The sequence below is a fragment of the Schistocerca serialis genome, chromosome 3 (genome assembly GCF_023864345.2).
Source record: "Schistocerca serialis cubense isolate TAMUIC-IGC-003099 chromosome 3, iqSchSeri2.2, whole genome shotgun sequence".
Classification (NCBI taxonomy): domain Eukaryota; kingdom Metazoa; phylum Arthropoda; class Insecta; order Orthoptera; family Acrididae; genus Schistocerca; species Schistocerca serialis.
In genome coordinates, this window is record NC_064640.1 from 199437976 (window position 1) to 199456900 (window position 18925).

Sequence of the window (18925 nt, forward strand, 5' to 3'; positions counted from 1 at the left end):
TTTCATGAACATAATGATTTCCAGCATATACAGGGCATAAACCGTGAGAATATCAAATCTAGTGAATAGGCTTTTGCAAGATGTACCTTGGTTTTACCTTGGCTGTGGTCAAGGCCCTCTTTTGCTTTATAAAAACCCTTTCCACATTAGTGTGGCACATCCCACCCCACAGTACTTCATAAGACAAGGAAGGACATATTAATCCAAAATATAGAACCATTATGGCTTCAGAATTAAGGTATAGTGGTAATCTCCTTAATACATATAGACTGGATGCTATTTTTTTACAGACACGGTCAATTTACTGCACCCATGAAAGTCATTTGTCTATGTAGAAACCCAAAAATTTACATTCCAAACGGGATTTTGACACAATTTCATCCTTCAAAATGTTGTGCCTATTTGGATGACTTGGCTTAAAGTGAATAATATTTGTTTTTCAATGTTTACTTTTAAGTTATCTCTTTCAAAGTGAGTTCTAGCCTTTTCAAAAAAGTGTTGAATTTCTTCGATTAGGCTGAGCTCACTGTCTGCACAACAGGCACCAGATGTGTCAGCGCCACACACAGTGGTGAAATGCTTATTTTCAAAAGAACTTGGGTTATTATTTACATAACACATGAATAGCAGTGGACCTAAATTGGAGCCCTGAGGAACAGCAAAACATATATTTCTGATTCTTGACCGTTTCCAGTATTTTTCTGTTATCATGTATATTTCCTGTCCACTGTCATCAGTATATCATATATAATTTCTGTAGAGTGTCATCAGTAAAGCTTGGGAGTTTTTATTTCTTCTTTGTAAAGTTTTTATTCCTTTTTTCCAAATTTCTCTTTTATTTCCTCCAATGTTTGCTTTATGTATAGATTGAATGGATTATTGGGTGGGCTGTAATCCTGTTTCAGTCTCTTTTTAACTACTACCTTCCTTTCATGTACTGACACCCTTAGAACTGCAGTTTGGTTTCTATGACTGTGCAAGTCACCATTGGCGTGTGGCAAAACTCTTCTTGGAGTCCGACGGTATTTCGCCCATCTTATGTGTTTTGGTTACCTCACTGATCAGCTTTGACATTACTGGTTGTCTAAAAGTTCTTAATAATTCCAAGTGAATGTCATCCACTCCAAGTGCCTCATTCTGACTTAGGTCCTTCAGTGCTCTGTCAGTTCTTGTCACAACAGTATCTCCCACCCCCCCAATCTAATTTTCATCTACAACACTTCCCTTTCCATAATATTGTTTTAAAGTTTCTTCCTTTTATGTATTTCTTCTATATATTCCTTTTGGCATTCCATTGATTGCTTAGTACGGACTTACTATCTGAGCTCTTGATATTCATACAGCTGTTTCTTTTTTCACGAAAGGTTTCTGTAATCTCTCCATATGCAGCACCTATCTTTGTCATGGTTGTACATGCTCTACAGCTTTACATTTCTTATCTAGTAATTGTTTTGTTATTTTGCACTTTTTATCACCCTCAGTTTTTAGATTTCTGTATTCATTTTCCACGATTCATCTGTTGCATTTTTGTATTTCCTCCTTTCTTCTATTAAATTCAGTATCTTGTATACTATGCAAGGGTATCTACTGTACCTTGTCTTTTTGCCAATGTAATCCTCTGGTGCTTTCATTGTTTCATCTATAAAAATTGCCCATTTGTCTTCTACTGTATTCTGTTCCAGTGTTTTAGTCAATAGTTGCCTAGTGCTCCCTTTGAAACTCACAACAGTCTCCATCTCTTTCGACTTAACTAGGTCCCATCTCCTTAATTGCCCACTTTTCTGCAGTCCTGTTTTAATCTGCATTTAATAAATGATAAATTATGGCCAGAGTCCACCTGTACTCCTGGAAATGTTTTGCATTTTGAAAATCTGGTTTCTAAATATTATCTGTATTACCATTATGTAAATCTGAAACCATATGATGTGTCCAGGTCTCTTCCATGTTTAGTCTTCTTTGGTGATTCCTAAACAAAAATCTTGCAGTGATAAATTGTGCTCTGTGCTAAATTATACTGGGTGGCTTCCCTTCTCATTACTTTCCCCCAGTCCCAGATCTCTTCATCATTTCCAGAGTTAGTGTATGTGTATACTTGCACTACTATGGTGGACATTGGCTTTGTATTTTACCCAAGAGGAAGGTATTATCTTTAAACCATACAGTAGAGCTGCATATTTCAGGAAGTCAGTATCTGTAGTTTCCTCTTGCTTTCGACTGTTTTGCAGTACTGGTAGAATAAAACCATGTTGTATAATATTATGGTGTCAAATCAGTCAACCATCTAGATTGTTGCTCTTATATCGAATGAAAAGGCCACTGTCCCACTTCAGAAACCATAAAAAACAAGTGTGTTCTCTCCATCCACAGTACAGCTATCTGTGTTGTTGAGGCATGCAAGCCAATGCGTGTGGAAAGATTCGTGGTTCGTGTGAGTATATATAACCTACACAATATTTCTGGGCTGTGACAAAAAGTCGAGAAAGAAAATTCTCTTTTTGCTATCCATATTTCAGAGTTATTATGCTAGTTCCACACACTTTTCTGTTTTGAGGATGGGAACCAGGTGATAAGAATTTATTGTTTCAGAAATCATATAATGTTGTGCACACTATCCAGTTTGATTATTTGTAATGGCTGTGACTCTATCCTATTGATATTATTGTAGAGGAAATTTCACACTAGAAACAACACATAATTATGTTAATGTTCTCAATCCTGCTCTTTAGACATAGCATCTACCTTGTAAAAGTCAAAATATGAGATGTGCTATAATGAAGTATTCCATCAAAACTAAAGAAATGTCTTCTTTGCTTTCAGATAACAGTGAGAGTTTCAGTCACTATAAGACACTGATAAGTGATGCAGTAAAGAACTATGTTCCTTGTAAACAGGAAAACTGCAGTTGCTACTTAACAGTCATTGATGGTGATTTGAAGAGTTTTGCTGGAGGTATTTCAAAGCAGATGATCGATTCTATTGCAGATCGGTGAGTATTATTAACCCCTTTCTGTTCTTTATGTGCAGGATTTTGCGTGTTACAGGTTTTTGTTTGACAGCCGCACTACCATTTTTCCATCAGACTTTCTCATATTTGGTGTATTAATTGTGTTATCACATTGTCTATCATTCTTGCACTGTGATGTGTCCAGTTACTTATAAGCTGCTGAGATGAGTTTGGCACCACTTGCATGTGTACAAACATGTCTGAATTTAGGTTTGTGGAGAGCAACTAATGAAAGAATAAGCCCCATAAAACTAAAAAATAACTTTACTGTGAAATAAAAAGGAAACAGCAACTAAAATGAAGGCTATCTGTTTGAAGGAACACGTGTGAAATCAAAGCCTGTTGCTTGGTAACAGCCCATTCTCTGTTTTTCTACTACACAGATTCTAACGTGCTTTTAATTCTCCTCGTGTGCTGTCCAGAAGACACTGTTGCTCCAGCTCGACTTGCTATTTGATGGTAGCACTTTTGAGGTCATCCACTGTGTGGCGACTCTTGAATTCTGCAGGCACTGTTCGTAGAGTGTGTGTGGTGTGCACTCGAACAAGTGTCTCAAAAGACAAACAAATTAACTGAAATGTTAACTGTAAGGGTGAACAATAATTTGGAGGATCCTGTATTTATGTTCAACAGCCCTCAGTGTACCCTCAAGAGCGATGAGAAGCATTCAACATCTATGCATATTACCGATCCAAAATGTGACTGACACACCTCTCTGCTGAACCAGTTAGACTGCATGCCTGAGATATGCATTAGTACTTTGCTGACTCTTCTCCCTTCAGTGGTGATCATGAAGTATCAGACAAGTCTTGCATTTGTCAGTGAAGAGAACCAAATGCTGATGAACCAGGTTAAGTTACAGATACATCCTTGCCCAAAGTTTTCCTACACTACAGTCCTTAGGGGGAGGAGGGGTGGCTTGTAATGGACATCTAAAGACCAAACTGATCATTGGCTGCATATTGTCTGGGCTGTTATAGCCCTCTCAGTTGCCTCCATACTAGTAGTGCACAATTGTGTTGCATGCTGTATTGCCCCATTCACAGTTAGTCTCAGCACAGTCTGCTGAACTACTCTTAGAATAGGTACGTAGTGATTTCCTGTGGCCAGAAGACTACTGAAAAAGAGATTTCTGTGGCTGGGTTGCTTTGTTTACTTCTGTGCCTTATGATCTCTAGCTAGTCACCCTCCTTAAAAACTTTATAGTGGTAGTTCTAATAACATGTTCATTTCCTAATGTTGCTGCCCCAGTCTAGTTGCCATGTATCAGTTTTATTATTATTGACATCAGTTGCTGTTCAGAGTTATATATATGACCCACTGATGTAACTGAATCATTGTGAATTCTTTACATTTATTCTTTTCTTTGTAATTATGAGAAGCACTCATTAAGGAATTTCTACAATTTTTTTCTGAAAGCGGGTTGGTTTTTTTAGGATACCAATATACCATATTATTCCCCCATCTTTTGGCTACAAAATCATATTTTTTCAGTGAAATCTCCATTCGATGCAATGGCCTTACACCACCTTGCTAAGATGGCCTGTATGCCCACACAGTACCCTGTACGCCCACATAGTAGTCTGTATGCACGCACAGTACCTTGTATGCCTGCATAGTTCCAGTTTACTGGTCAACATTGGAGCTGACGTCTTGGTGCGTAAGTAACCTCCCCATCATCCACGTACTGCTCCCCATGGAGTGCATCCTTTATTAGGCCAAACAGATGGCAGTTGGGAGGTGCACTTTTGTGGTGATGAACATGTTGAAGTTGTTCTGAGATTGCAGGAGTCACAGCTGTATGCGGCTGGTCGGCATGCAGGAGGTTTGACAGGTTTGCACGATCTAGTTGTGATGATGACAGATACCTTGACCAGTGATTCACCGTGTTTTCGTTCACTGCCAGGTGTCCGTAAACATTCTGTGAGCACCTACGAATATCTGTAATGCTGTAGTTTTCTGCCAAAAGAAACTCGATGACAGCACTCTGCTTGGAATGCACCTCCATTACAGATGCCATTTTGAAAGCTGTATATAGTGCTGCCATCTATCGAAACTTTTGTGAAACTGTATGGGTGAAGCAGGAGTATTCCACAATGTTCCACAGCATATTATGCATTTTTTCAACCAAAATTGGCTGAGAAAAAAATTTATTACATTACTTATTGAACACCCTTTGTATAATGTGACATAAATATTAGTACAAAACAGGAAACAGTTTAGAGTTTCTGTTGTATTATGTGTGCCAGTGTTCTTCATGCAGTTGAAATATTAAGATAATAGTGTATGCAACACCTATAGGCTACATGTAGAGTGTTTTAAAAACTTACTAGCTATAAATAATTCTGTATACTTGAGGCACTGAGGCCATGCATGAAGTGTGACACATTGTTTGTTTAAGTACAGGATTAGTGTGTTTCAAGGGCGACTTTTAAAATTTGGAGAATTATTGGGTTCTGATCCATTGTTACACTGACAGGAGTAGTGTTTTCTGTAGTAAATTGGATTCTTTTTGGAATTGCATGCAATATTAAAATGGAGGAAGGGCCTCCATAGTCCAGCTTTGCAAGGTATTCATTTACTATCAGCTGAAGAGTTGAAAAGAGCATTTCTGCTGTGTGGCTTTTAAAGATTTCAGTGAGGAATTATTTGAGTGTGTGTTTTGGGCAGTTGCATTATCACCCCAAAACCTTGTGCACAATTTATTTGAAGAAACACATAGGTTTATCTGAGTGCCCAGTGACAGATGAAGTAAACCTGTCCTGTGCTTGGAGTCTGATTGCGTTGTAGCACCATTGTCATATACCAGTGCACTCCTGGGATCCTATTGGAAGTGTTTAAGATCTTAAACAAGTTTTTGAGTCACTAGGGCCTTTTAACAGATGACTGCTATACAATCTAATTAATAGAAGACTTTCGGTTCAAGTTTTTGTCAATAACTCCTTGATACGTTTAATATGGTGTCGTCAGAATTAATATTCAACGTGGTTACATGTGGCTATACAATTTGTCTCTTATGTGAAGTGGCCTGGAATTTTTTTCCCCTGATGATGCTCATCCAATAAAACTGGTGGCATTGAGGGGGGGGGGGGGGGGGACTTGGGTGTGTCTCCCTATGTGGTTTGGAAGAGTAGGGAAGTGGCCAAAGGCTGGGCTCTATAGAATCTTGTTACACCATGACCTGTGTTAGCGCAAAACAACCTAGTCACTAGCATTTCAGCAACCGCATCGCAATCCATCTGGTTTTCCTCTCTCCCCCTGCGGGTTCGGGGGCTAGAATAGGTCCGAGGCATTCTTGCCTGTCGTAAGAGGCGACTAAAAGGAGTCTCACACTTTTCAGCCTTTGTGTGATGGTCCCTTGTAGGGTTTGACCTCCATTTTTCAAAATTTTCCTGAAGAGCGAGCCAATTGGGGAAGGACGCCTTGCATGGTGCATAGTCTCCATCGTGCGCTGAGACAGCTCGCACCCTTCCTTGACGTGGATCTGCAATTCCGCTCATTCTCCAGCTGTTGGGTGAGGTCACCCTCCTGGGTGTGTTTTGTTCATGTACCCTGTCAGTTGTAGCCCCCTGACCACACAGCGATCGCTCTGCTGATGCCTGCGCAGTTAACTCCCCGTGTATGCCGAGGAGTAGACGCCCATCACCCTGGGGCATCGGGACTCCCAGCAATGGCCTTCCTGCTAGGCGGCCTTTACTGCGGCAGGTTGGTGCCTGTGGGGATGGCCCCTAGTCACAGTGGGTGGAATCAGTATGGATGACACCCCATGAAGCGTAGTACGTCATCTCCTGCTGGTGGTCAAACACCAGCAGTCTCTAAGCAGTCAAGGCCTAACTTCAGTGCTCAGAAATACGACGCCAGCCAAATCGTCATCCCCTCCCCCCACACCTCGGCCAAACCGTGGGAGGAACACCAGGCTAAGGATGGCAGCAAAGCTTATTCACCCCGGTACCTCGTATGTACGAGAGTTGATGGAGAATCTTTCTTGTCAATGAAACCTCAGTTTTTTGTGGAACATTTAGAGGTCAAGTTTGGGGAGGTGGAGGACTTGTCCAAAATGCGGTCCGGGTTGGTCTCGATCAAAACAGCATCCTCTGCCCAGTCACGGGCACAACTTGCCTCTGGCAAGCTGGGGGATGTTTCTGTTTCCACCATGCCCCATAAGAGCTTAAATATGGTCCAGGGTATCATATTTTACAGGGACCTTCTTTTGCAGTCTGCTGATGAGCTGCACTCCAATTTAGAACAGCGAGGTGTCCATTTCGTCCAGCGCATACACCAGGGTCCGAGGGATAATCAGGTTGCCACTGGTGCTTTCATCTTGGCCTTCGAGGGTGACACATTACCCGAGAAGGTCAAGGTGATGGTCTACTGCTGTGACGCAAAGCCATATATCCCTCCCCCGATGTGGTGCTTCAAGTGCTGGAAGTTCGACCGTATGTCTTCCCGCTGAACTTCCAGCGTCACCTGTCAGGATTGTAGATGTCCTTCACATCCCAATACACCGTGTGCCCCACCTCCCATCTGTGTCAATTGTGCCTTGCTCGCCAGACTGCAAGATTCTCCAGAAAGAAAGAAAAATAATGGAATACAAGACCCTGGACTGACTGACCTACACAGAGGCTAAGAGAAAATATGAGAGGCTTCATTCTGTGCATATGACGTCAACCTACACCACCATTACGACAGCGGTTCTACCACCTTCCGTTCCCCCGCTTACAGTTGGCTCTCAGAGCCATCAGACTCCACCTGCCCCCTTGATGATGGGAGGGGGGGGGGCACTTCCCTCCCTGTTGCTCCTTGTTGCTCCTGCACAACCTACTTCAGGAGCACCCCCCCCCCCCAAATCCCTCCTCCCCCCGCCCCCCCCCCCCCTCCAACCCACACCCACCCCACCCCCCAACCATCTCAGCAAAGTCTTCTTTGGCTCCTCTCACCAGGAAGGGATCCCGTGGGTCACTCCCTTCCCAGGTTCCTACCAGTGGCAAAGCTGACACCCGCCAGTGGCTGAAGCAACCACAGGTAGCTGGTTGTAGGGCTTCACGGTCTTCCTCAGTCCCTGAGACTGAATCAGTGAAGCCCTCCCAGCCCGACAAACCTAAGGAGCAGCAAGAGAAACCTAAAAAGAAAGTCCCCCAAGAACAAAAGCATTGCGGTGGCACCCACACCACCCTTACAAGCTCTGTATCTGAGGATGAGGTGGAGATTCTGGCATCCAATGAGAATCTAGATCTTGCTGGGCCCTCAGAGATAATGGCTGTTGATCGCACAGGTACTCATCCGATGGCAGCAAGTGACCCCGAGATGTAAACTGCCTCATTGAGTGTTTCATGCTTCCCAGTCTCATGATCATGTAATCCTCCAGGTGAATTGCCACAGTTTTTTCCACCACCTGGCTGAGCTACAGCAACTGTTAAGCTTTACACCTGCTTTCTGCATTACCGTCTAGGAAACCTGGTTCCCGGCAATGCGGACCCCTGCCCTCTGTGGCTATAAGAGGTATTACAGGAACCGTAGCGACTATAATAAAGTGTCAGGTGGAGTTTGCGTCTATGTTCTGAACTCTGTATGTAGTGAACCTGTGCCCCTTCTCTCGTGAAGCTGTGGCTGTCAGCATAAGGACGACACAGGAAATCACTGTCTGCAATGTATATATTCCTCCAGATGGTGCAGTACCCCTGAACATATTAGCTGCACTGATTGGTCAAGTCCCTAAACCTTTCCTACTTTTGGGAGATTTTAATGCGCATAACCCCTTGTGGGGTGGTGCCATGCTTACTGGCCGAGGTAGGGAGGTCAAGATTTACTGTCACAACTCGACGTCTGCCTCTTAAATACAGGTGCCCCACACATTTCAGTGTGGCACACGGCACATATTCAGCCATTGATCTCTTGGTTTGCAGTCCTGGTCTTCTCCCATCTATGCACTGGAGAGCGCATGATGACCTGTGTGGTAGTGACTGCTTCCCCATCTTCCTGTCACTCCCCCGACTTCATGCCTATAGACGCCTACCCAGATGGGCTTTAAACAAGGCAGACTGGGTAGCCTTCACCTCTGCTGTCACCACTGAATCTCCCCCACATGATGCAGGTCACTACAATTATCGTTTCTGCAGCGGAAAACACGATCCCTCATTCTTTAGGGTGCCCCCAGCAAATGATAGTCCCTTGGTGGTCGCCAGAAGTTGCTGAGGCAATTAAAGAGTGTCGGCGGGCTCTACAGTGACATAAGTGATACCCTTCCCTAGAGCACCTAATAGCCTTTATGCGGCTCTGTGCCCACTTTCGTCAGCTTATAAAACAACGGAAACAGGAGTGTCGGGAGAGGTACGTGTTGACCATTGGGTGCGATACGTCACCTTCCCATGTCTGGACGAAGATCAGACATCTTTTTGGGTACAAGACCCCAACAGGTGTCCCTGGCATTAACATCAATGGCATGTTGTCTACTGACACAATCGCAATTGCCGATAACTTTGCTGAGCACTATGCTCGAGCCTCTGCATCGGAGAACTACTCCCCAGCCTTTCGCACCCTCAAAGGGTGGATGGAAAGGAAAGTCCTCTTGTTCACTACAGGCCACAGTGAACCCTATAACGCTCCATTTACAAAGTGGGAGCTCGTCCCGGTCAAAACCCACTTGACGCGGATAGCTATCGGCTCATCAGCCTCACCAACTTTCTTTGTAAGCTGCTGGGGCGTATGGTGTTGGCGGTTGGGTTGGGTCCTGGCGTCACGTGGCCTACTGGCTGTATGTCAGGGCAGCTTCCGCCAGGGTCGCTGTACCACCGATAATCTTGTGTCCCTCGAGTCTTCCATCTGAACAGCCTTTTCCAGGCGCCAACATCTGGTTACCTTCTTTTTTGACTTATATAAAGCATATGACACGATCTGGCAACATCATATCCTTGCCACATTGTATGAGTGGGGTCTCCAGGGCCTGCTTCCAATTTTTATCCAAAACTTCCTGTTGCTCTGTACTTTCTTTGTCCAAGTCGGTGCCTCCCATAGTTCCCCCCGTATTCAGGAGAATGGCATTCCGCAGGACTCCGTGCTGAGTGTCTCTCTATTTTTAGTGGCTATTAACTGTCTAGCAGCAGCTGTAGGGCTGCCAGTCTCACCTTCTCTGAATGCAGATGACTTCTGCATCTCATACTGCTCCTTCAGCACTGGTGTTGCTGAGTGGTGCCTACAGTGAGCCATTCACAAGGTGCAATCATGGGTTCTCTCCCAAGGCTTCCAGTTTTCAGCCGCAAAGTTGTGTGTCATGCATTTTTGTCGGCGTGGCACCATTCATCCAGAACCAGAACTTTACCTTAATGACAATCCAGTCACTGCAGTGGAGACATATTGATTCTTAGGACTGGTATTCGACGCCCGATTGACTTGGCTACCTCACCTTCGTCAGCTTAAGCGGAAGTGCTGGCAGCACCTCAATGCCCTCCACTGCCTGAGTAACACCAACTGGGGTGCAGATCACTCTACGCTGCTGCAGTACCCCTGAACATATTAGCTGCACTGATGGATCAAGTCCCTAAACCTTTCCTACTTTTGGGAGATTTTAATGCGCATAACCTTGACTACGGAAGTCTGGTTTATGGTTCGGCGACGCCTTCAGCGTTGCATTTACTCAACCCAGTGTACCACTGTGGCGTTCGCCTAGCGACGGGAGCTTTTAGAACTAGTTCAGTGACCAGTTTGTTGGTGGAGGCCGGTGTCCCTCCATTGAACATTAGGCATGCACAACTGCTTGCCAGTTATATTGCACACATTCGTTGTTCTCCTGCGCATCCGAATTACTGTCTCCTTTTCCCAACCATGGCGGTTCATGTCCCGCATCGGCGGCCCAGGTCGGGGCTTATGACCAGTTCGAATCCGGTCCCTTCTGTCTGAACTGGAATCCTTCCTGTTACCACCTCTCCTCGAGATCCATTCACATACACTTCCATGGTGTACACCTAGGCCGCAAATTCTTGTGGACCTTTTGCATGGCCCTATGGATGCCGTTAACCCTGCAGCTCTCCGCCACCACTTCCTCTCGATTCTCAACATGTACCGGGGCCATGAAGTGGTTTACACCGATGGCTTGATGGCTGACGGTCACGTAGGCTTTGCGTATGTTCTTGGAGGACATATTGAACAGCACTCCTTGCCAGATGGCTGCAGTGTTTTGACTGCAGAGCTGGTGGCCATATCTCATGCTCTTGAGCACATCTGCTCATGTCCTGGGGAGTCATTTCTTCTGTGTACTGACTCGTTGAGCAGCCTACAAGCTGTTGACCAGTGCTACCCTCGTCATCCTTTGGTAGCAGCCATTCAGGATTCCGTATATGCCCTGGAACGGTCCCATCGTTCAGTGGTGTTCGTGTGGACCCCAGGACATGTCGGAATCCCAGGCAATGAACTTGCTGACAGGCTGGCCAAATGGGCTACACAGAAACTGCTGTTGGAGATGGGCATCTTCGAAACTGACCTGTGTTCTGTCTTACTCCACAGGATTTTTCAACTTTGGGAGACGGAGTGGCTTAACAGTACGCGCAACAAACTGCATGTCATTAAGGAGATTACAAATGTGCGGAAGTCTCCCATGCGGTCCTCTCGCTGGGAATTAATTGTCCTCTGCCGGCTCTGCATTGGCCATACGTGGCTAATGCATGGTTACCTCCTCCATCATGAGGTCCCACCTCGGTGTCGCTGTGGTTCACAAATGACGGTCATCCACCTCTTACTGGACTGCTCACTTTTAGCCGCTCTGTGGCAGTCTTTTAACTTTCCCAGCACCCTACCTTCAGTGTTGGGCGACAATGCCTCAACAGCAGCTTAAGTTTTATGTTGTATTTGTGAGGGTGGGTTTTATGATTTGATACAAGTTTTAACACTTGTCCTTTGTCCCTCTGTGTCCTCCACCCTAGTGCTTTTAGGGTGAACAATTTAATGTGTTGCAGAGTGGCTGGCTCCTCCTTTTTATTCTCATGGTCAGCCAGCCTTGCGTATCTCTGTGGTTTTCTTGTCCAATTTTGTCAATTTTAGTGTTTGTTGCCCTTCTGTCATTCTTGTGGTTTTCTCCTTTCTTCCAGCTGTGTTTTGTACGTCTCGATAATTTTACTCCCATTCTTGTGGAATTATTTTAATCGGAACGAGGGATCGATGACCTAGCAGTTTGGTCCCTTCCCCCCCTCTTTTAAACAAACAAACCAACCAACCATTTTCCTCTATTCCCAGAATCAAACAGCCTGAACTCTTGGAAGCAACCACAATTCCACACAAAGCATTTATTAATATACCTCCCTCGGAGATGCATTAAGGGACTATTCACTTAGTGGTTTCAGAAAAGTAACATCTGCACACAACTTCAAGCAAACTGTATTCGAAAATATCAAGGCAAGCACTCTGAAAAGCATTAATTTAGTCAGCTTTCAGGATTGGCTGTTGTTGATAGTACCTAAGCATTCACTTAATATGTTGACTGATAATTTGGACTAGATTATCCCCAGAAAAATAAAGTAAGTTATGTACTGTACCATAATGGCCAAATTTTGTAATTATAGTATACATGATAATCACTTTGATTTTTGGAAGAGTTTCTGAGATTGCCCTTTAAACATTCACTCAACAAATTTTATGAGCATGAAACAGAAACATAGCACCAGTTGCTATTTTTTTCTAGCTATACTAGGCCTTTCACTACATTTTCCTATCAAAATTGAGGTCTATGAACCTAATGCTGTAGTTAATAAATGATCCATACCATACTAAATTAAAAGAAGGTGTAGGGCTCTCTCCCTGTCTGGTAGAAGTCATTAATGAACTCTACAAGGTTCAGTTCTTGTATATATATTAATGAGAATTTAAATAAAAAGAAAGCATCTTGTTAAACTACACAGTTCAGCACTTTCTGCCACTGGTGCCATTAAACGTCTCAGAGAAATAAATTGGTAAAATAAATTATTTGCATTCAGTAATTCCCACTGTAATTATATTCTAGTGAAAACTCATCTCAAAAACAGAACATATTCTTTGCACAGAACTATGCAGCAAGAATATTATTGAGTGTCATCTTGTAGACAGTTTTTAAGTAGACCTTTTTGCTACTACTTCACATTTTTATAAAGTAGAGAGAGAGAGAGAGAGAGTGAGTGAGTGAGAGGTGGGGGGAGGAGGGGGGGGGGGGGAGAGAGAGAGAGAGAGAGAGAGAGAGAGAGAGAGAGAGAGAGAGAGAGAGAGGGGGGGGGGGGATCTGATGATTATAATGATAATGATGAAAACTATTTGATTTAAGTGTTCCATTGACCAACTACATAAATATGTTGTGAAGCAACTGTCTTTTCATACCACGAACCATATGATCAAGTAAAAACTCAATGGAAACTTTTTTGTCTCTTGTACCGATGACTTCCAACGACAGCGAAGAAACAATGAGAGAGTGTTGGGGTTCCATGCTAACAGGCATTGTAATATGCAAGTTGCGGAGTGCAGGGCGTAATTGCCAGTGTAGACCTTTGCAACAAAGCAAAACAGCACAGTCAAAACAGCCAATAGTTTATACAAGGGGCACTCAATAATTAATGCAACACTTTTTTTCCGTCAGTCAATTTCTATCGAAAAAATGCAGAATTTACTGTCGGACCTCGTGGAATATTCCCACTTCAGCCCCGATAATTTCATGAAGTTGTGGAAAGTGGTGGCACTATACACAGTCTTCAAAATGGCGTCTGTAATGGGGGTGTATTCCAGACAGAGAACTATAATTGAGTTTCTTTTGGCAGGAAACCAGAGCATTGCAGATATTCATAGGCACGTGCAGAATGTCTACAGAGACCTGGCAGTGAACAAAAGCACAGTGAGTCACTGGCCAAAGTGTCTGTCACTGTCACAACGAGGTCGTGCAAACTTGTCCGATCTCCCACGTACTGGTCAGCTGCACACAGCTGTGACACCTCAGTGTAGAAACCTGTGAACACTCTTATTCGAGGTGATCGACAGATCACAATCAAACAACTTGCTGCACAACTGGATGTCTCTGTCGGTATTGCCGACACACTTGTCCACCAATTTGGGTAGTGAAAGGTGTGTGCCCACTAAGTTCCTCGCCATCCAACAGAAGACCATAAAGAGCAACAAAGGACCATTTGTGAGGAATTGCTTGCACGTTATGAGACCGACCGTGACAATTTTTTGTGGAACATTGTTGCTAGTGATGAAACGGGTTCATCACTTTGAACCGGAAACAAAACGGCAATTAATCGAGTGGTGCCGCACTACCACTCCTCTGAAGAAAAAGTTCAAATCCACACCCTCAGCTGGTAAAATCGTGGTGACGGTCTTCTGGAACTTTGAAGGGGTTATTCTCTTTGATGTCTGGTGCAATGATCAACTCTGATGTGTGTTGTGCTACACTGAGGGAATTGAAGAAATGACTTCAGCACGTTCGTCACCACAGAAATGCAAATGAACATCTCCTCCACGACAACACGAGGCCTCACACCAGTCTGCACATCCGATGTACTAAGTCCGAGGCTGCCCTTCATTGAGTGTGTCTCCCAAATTTCGTTGAGCCATCGGAACACTAATATACTCCCACACCTAGTTGGAACACCGTCTGTTGTTCTGAATGTTTCACAATAAAATGAACTGAGGGTGATTGACTTGCCATCTTCTTCATACTGGAAAGTTTTGTATTTATTTTTATATTGCCTAATCTTTAACCATTTACTCTTAATGCACATTTTATTCAATTTCGACTGAAGATGTTTCGTATCCTCAAATTACTTTGGAAGTTTGAGGGCATATTATTTTTTTTTGGTCGGTATGACGTCTGACAAAGATATTTAGTATACATCAAGTCACGAAACAAACGAAATCATATGTTTTCATCGTGTTAACGATGTCGAATTTTGTACCAGAAAGTGATGATTTGCGGAAAGCATCAATTTTTTGTTTCCGTTTGAAAAAAAGTGCTGCAGAGTCGCATCGAATGCTTGTCAAGGCATACGGTGATTGTGCTCTATCAGAAGCAACGTGCAAAAGATGGTTTCAATGGTTCAGAAATAATGATTTTGATGTAAGAAATGAAGAACGTGGAAGACCACCAAAAAAGTTCAAAGATGCCGAATTGCAAGCAATATTGGATGAAGATGATACTTGGAGTCAGAAGCAAATGGCAGCAATGCTAAATTTTGCACAACAAACAATTTCTGACCATTTGAAAGCTATTGGAAAGATCCAAAAGTGTGGAAAATGGGTGCCACATGAATTGAATGAAAGACAGATGGAAAACCGAAAAACCATTTGTCAAATTTTGCTTCAAAGACATGAAAGAAAATCAATTTTGCATCGAATTGTTACTGGCGATGAAAAATGGATTTATTTTAAGAATCCTAAATGGGAAAAATCATGGGTTAATCTGGGACAGCCATCAACATCGACTGCAAAACCAGATCGATTCGGCAAGAAGACAGTGCTCTGTGTTTGGTGGGATCAGAAAGGTGTGGTGTATCATGATCTTCTAAAACCAGGTGAAACTGTGAATGCTAATCGCCACAGACAACAAATGATCAATTTGAACTATGCATTGATCGAAAAAAGACCAGAATGGGCCAGAAGACATGGCAAAGTAATTTTTTTTACATGACAAAGCAGCTGCACACAAAGCAAAACTGGTTCAGGATACAATCAAAACACTTGGCTGGGAGCTGCTACCCCACCCGCCATATTCACCAGACTTGGCCCCTTCCGACTACCATTTGTTTTCATCAATGGGACACGCATTGGCTGAGGAACACTTTGATTCCTGTGAAGAAGTCGAAAATTGGGTGTCTGATTGGTTTGCTTCAAAAGACAAACATTTCTATTGGCGTGGTGTCCACAAATTGCCAGAAAGGTGGTCACAATGTGGTAAATGTAAACTCCAGAGTACGGTTATTGGTATTAATTTATGAGCAGCCGTGAAAATCCGTATAATTTCCAAACCCTTCAATGTTAGCATTCGGCAGTTAGTGAACAGAGGATGGAAATGTTGCAAGTTAGAGAAATTTATTAAAAATAAATCTAATGGAATGAATGATACAGAGGGTAATTCAACCTGCTGTGCACTGCTGTGGCATGTTTTGGATGGACTGCTGCAAAGTTTTATTGCTCCATGTTAGTCTTCCCATTAACACCTAACTGTGTGGCTGAGTTCCTGTAGCAAACAGTGATCTTGTATCAGTTCATTTCTTTAGAATTCTTTGCAGTGAAGTGAAATGAAATATCTGGTCCAGATTTCATTTTCCGTTGTTTCCAAGCAACACTCACTATTAAACCACTTTAAAGAATTTAACGTGTACTAATGAAGCACTCTTTCTCGTAAAGCTTTTGTTGTTTATGGATTTGTATTTCAAAAGTCTTCTCTTCCTAAGCAGGCACACTGGAGTCCCATTTGAGAAGAGCAGGGTTTAAATCCATGCCCAGTCACACATATTTAGTTTTTTAGTAGTTTCATTAAATAGCATAAGGCAAATGCTGAGGATATAGTAAGTTTTTCTCACTATCCTTTCATATACACATGTTTTTCATCTCTAATGATCTTACCACCAAAGGGATATTACAATCTGTTTGTCTTCTTTTTTTCCCCTAAGCAGGCATAAAATGTCATCAGATCATCTGCTAGTGATTTGTCTGTATACACACACATTTAAAATTTAAAATAACAGTATGAGGTAGAGTATCATCTTGTTTTGTCAAATCTGAATGATAACTCATATTGTGTTCTTATTTAGTTTTCTTAATTGTCTTAGGATTAGCATAGCTTTCTTAATTGTATTAGGATTAGCAGCCCACTAGGAATGGGGATTCCTTATCTTGCAGGTACTTCTGAAGAATGTTGGCTCTATAACAATTACAAAAGTCCCATTGTCCTACTGATTCTCTCCCGTTTCTAAATCGTCAAATTTTTATTGCATCCATACTTCAGTGCTCTGTAATCTATGCCATGAATTTAGCAAATAAATGAGTTATAATTTCCTCTTAATTTTTATAATTTTGCTTTTCAGGGGCACAAGGTACCAAGTGATAAACCATCATTTGTATCGTGAGGAAACGTGCATGTTTCCAGCTCGCTGTGCAGGTGTGGAACATTTTCTTCTGGAGCTACTTCCAAAAATCCCAGATGTTGAATTTGTTCTGAACACCCGAGATTGGCCACAAATAAGCAAGAATTTTGGTGTGCCGAAGCCAGTGTTTTCTTTTAGCAAGGTTTATTTATATTTAAAATTATAGTGGTTGATAGGAGTAAATGTGAAAAAGTTTATATTGGGTGTACTAATTGTAAGTAGAGTGCTCATAGCTGTGCTCTTGACCCATTATACTGAAATTTATTTATGAGTTTTCACAAAAAAATTACCTCTATTTTTACAACACTTTTGTTATGGTACGCAATTTTGTTACTTTTTGATTTGGATATGTCATAGTTCCTGAATATGAGCGAGTGAGTGTTTGTTGCAGAACTAGGAACAGTCATCACGGAGACTTCTTTTTCTCTCAGCTTTTTGTGTGGAGTTCTTCAGAATTCTGCATCTATGTGACTACTCCGCAGTTCACACTTAAGTGCCTGGCAGAGGGTTCATTCAGCCATTTTCACACTACTGCTCTACTGTTCCACTCTTGAACAGCACACAGAAAAAAATGACACTTAAATCTTTCTGTCCAAGCTCTGATTTTCAGCAAAATATTTTCACATTCAGAAGAGAAAGTTGTAGATTGAAATTTTGTGAATAGATCTTGCTGCAACAAAAAACGCCTTTGTTTTAATGATTGCTACCCCAATTCACATATTGTACCCATGACACACTCTCCCCTATTTCGTGATAATGCAAAACTAGCTGCCCTCCTTTGAAAATTTTGATGTCCTCCATCAATCCTATTTGGTAAGGATCCCATACCACATAGCAGTACTCTATCAGAAGTCTACTTAGTGGATTTGTTACAGCTTCTAACTGTTCTGCCAATAAAACAAAGTCTTTAGTTCGCCTCCTCACAACATTATCTATGTGATCATTCCAGTTTTAGTTGTTCATAATCGTTATCCTTGGGTATTTAGTTGAATTAACAGCCTTTACATTTATGTGATTTATCATGTAACTGAAATTTAATGGATTCCTTCTAGTACTCACACATTTCAGTATTTAGGGTCAATTGACGCTTTTTGCACTATACATATATTTTGTGTAAATCGTTTTGCAATTAGCTTTGCTCTTCTGATGACTTTACTCAATGGTAATTGACAGCATCATCGCAAACACTCTAATAATGTGGCTACTCAATTTGTCTCCTAAATCACTTATATAGCTTAGGAATAGCAGAGGACATAGAACACTTGGGGAACACCAGATATCATTTATGTTTTAATCGATGACTTTACGTCAGTTACTATGAACTGTGACCTATTTGACAGGAAATCACAAATCCAGTCGCACAATTAAGTTGATACTCCTTAGGCACACAATTTGATTGGAAGCTGCTTGTGAGGAACAGTATCAAAAGCCAGAATGAGATTTTCACTCTGCAGCGGAGTGTGCGCTGATATGAAACTTCCTGGCAGATTAAAACTGTGTGCCCGACCGAGACTCGAACTCGGGACCTGGAGCTCAATTTTTGGCTCATTCCTTTCAAGATCATTCCTCCAGTAATTGCATCCACTGGCATCACAGTTCGTTGTGGGCAGTATGCTGACCACGCCGTACCAGTCCACCCTCCAGCCAGAGGACCACCCCCCAGGCAGATGGCACAGTTCGGTCTCTCAATAAACCCAATTCCTTCTTTTGAAGGGAGGGAGCAAGGAGGCTTCTTTGGCGTGCCCGCAGGTCCCGAGTTCGAGTCTCGGTCGGGCACACAGTTTTAATCTGCCAGGAAGTTTCAGTATCAAAAGCATTCTGAAAATATAGA

General features: G+C 42.6%; 1 protein-coding gene across 1 annotated transcript in view; it reads left to right on the plus strand.

Annotated features, from left to right (window-relative positions):
• Nucleotides 1-18925, plus strand: part of LOC126469911 (O-glucosyltransferase rumi homolog) — a 134472-nt gene that overhangs the window by 29775 nt on the left and 85772 nt on the right. The window contains exons 2-3 of the mRNA XM_050097275.1: nt 2818-2986; nt 17035-17236. Coding sequence (XP_049953232.1) covers nt 2818-2986; nt 17035-17236 — 371 coding nt within the window. The remainder of the gene's footprint in view (nt 1-2817; nt 2987-17034; nt 17237-18925) is intronic.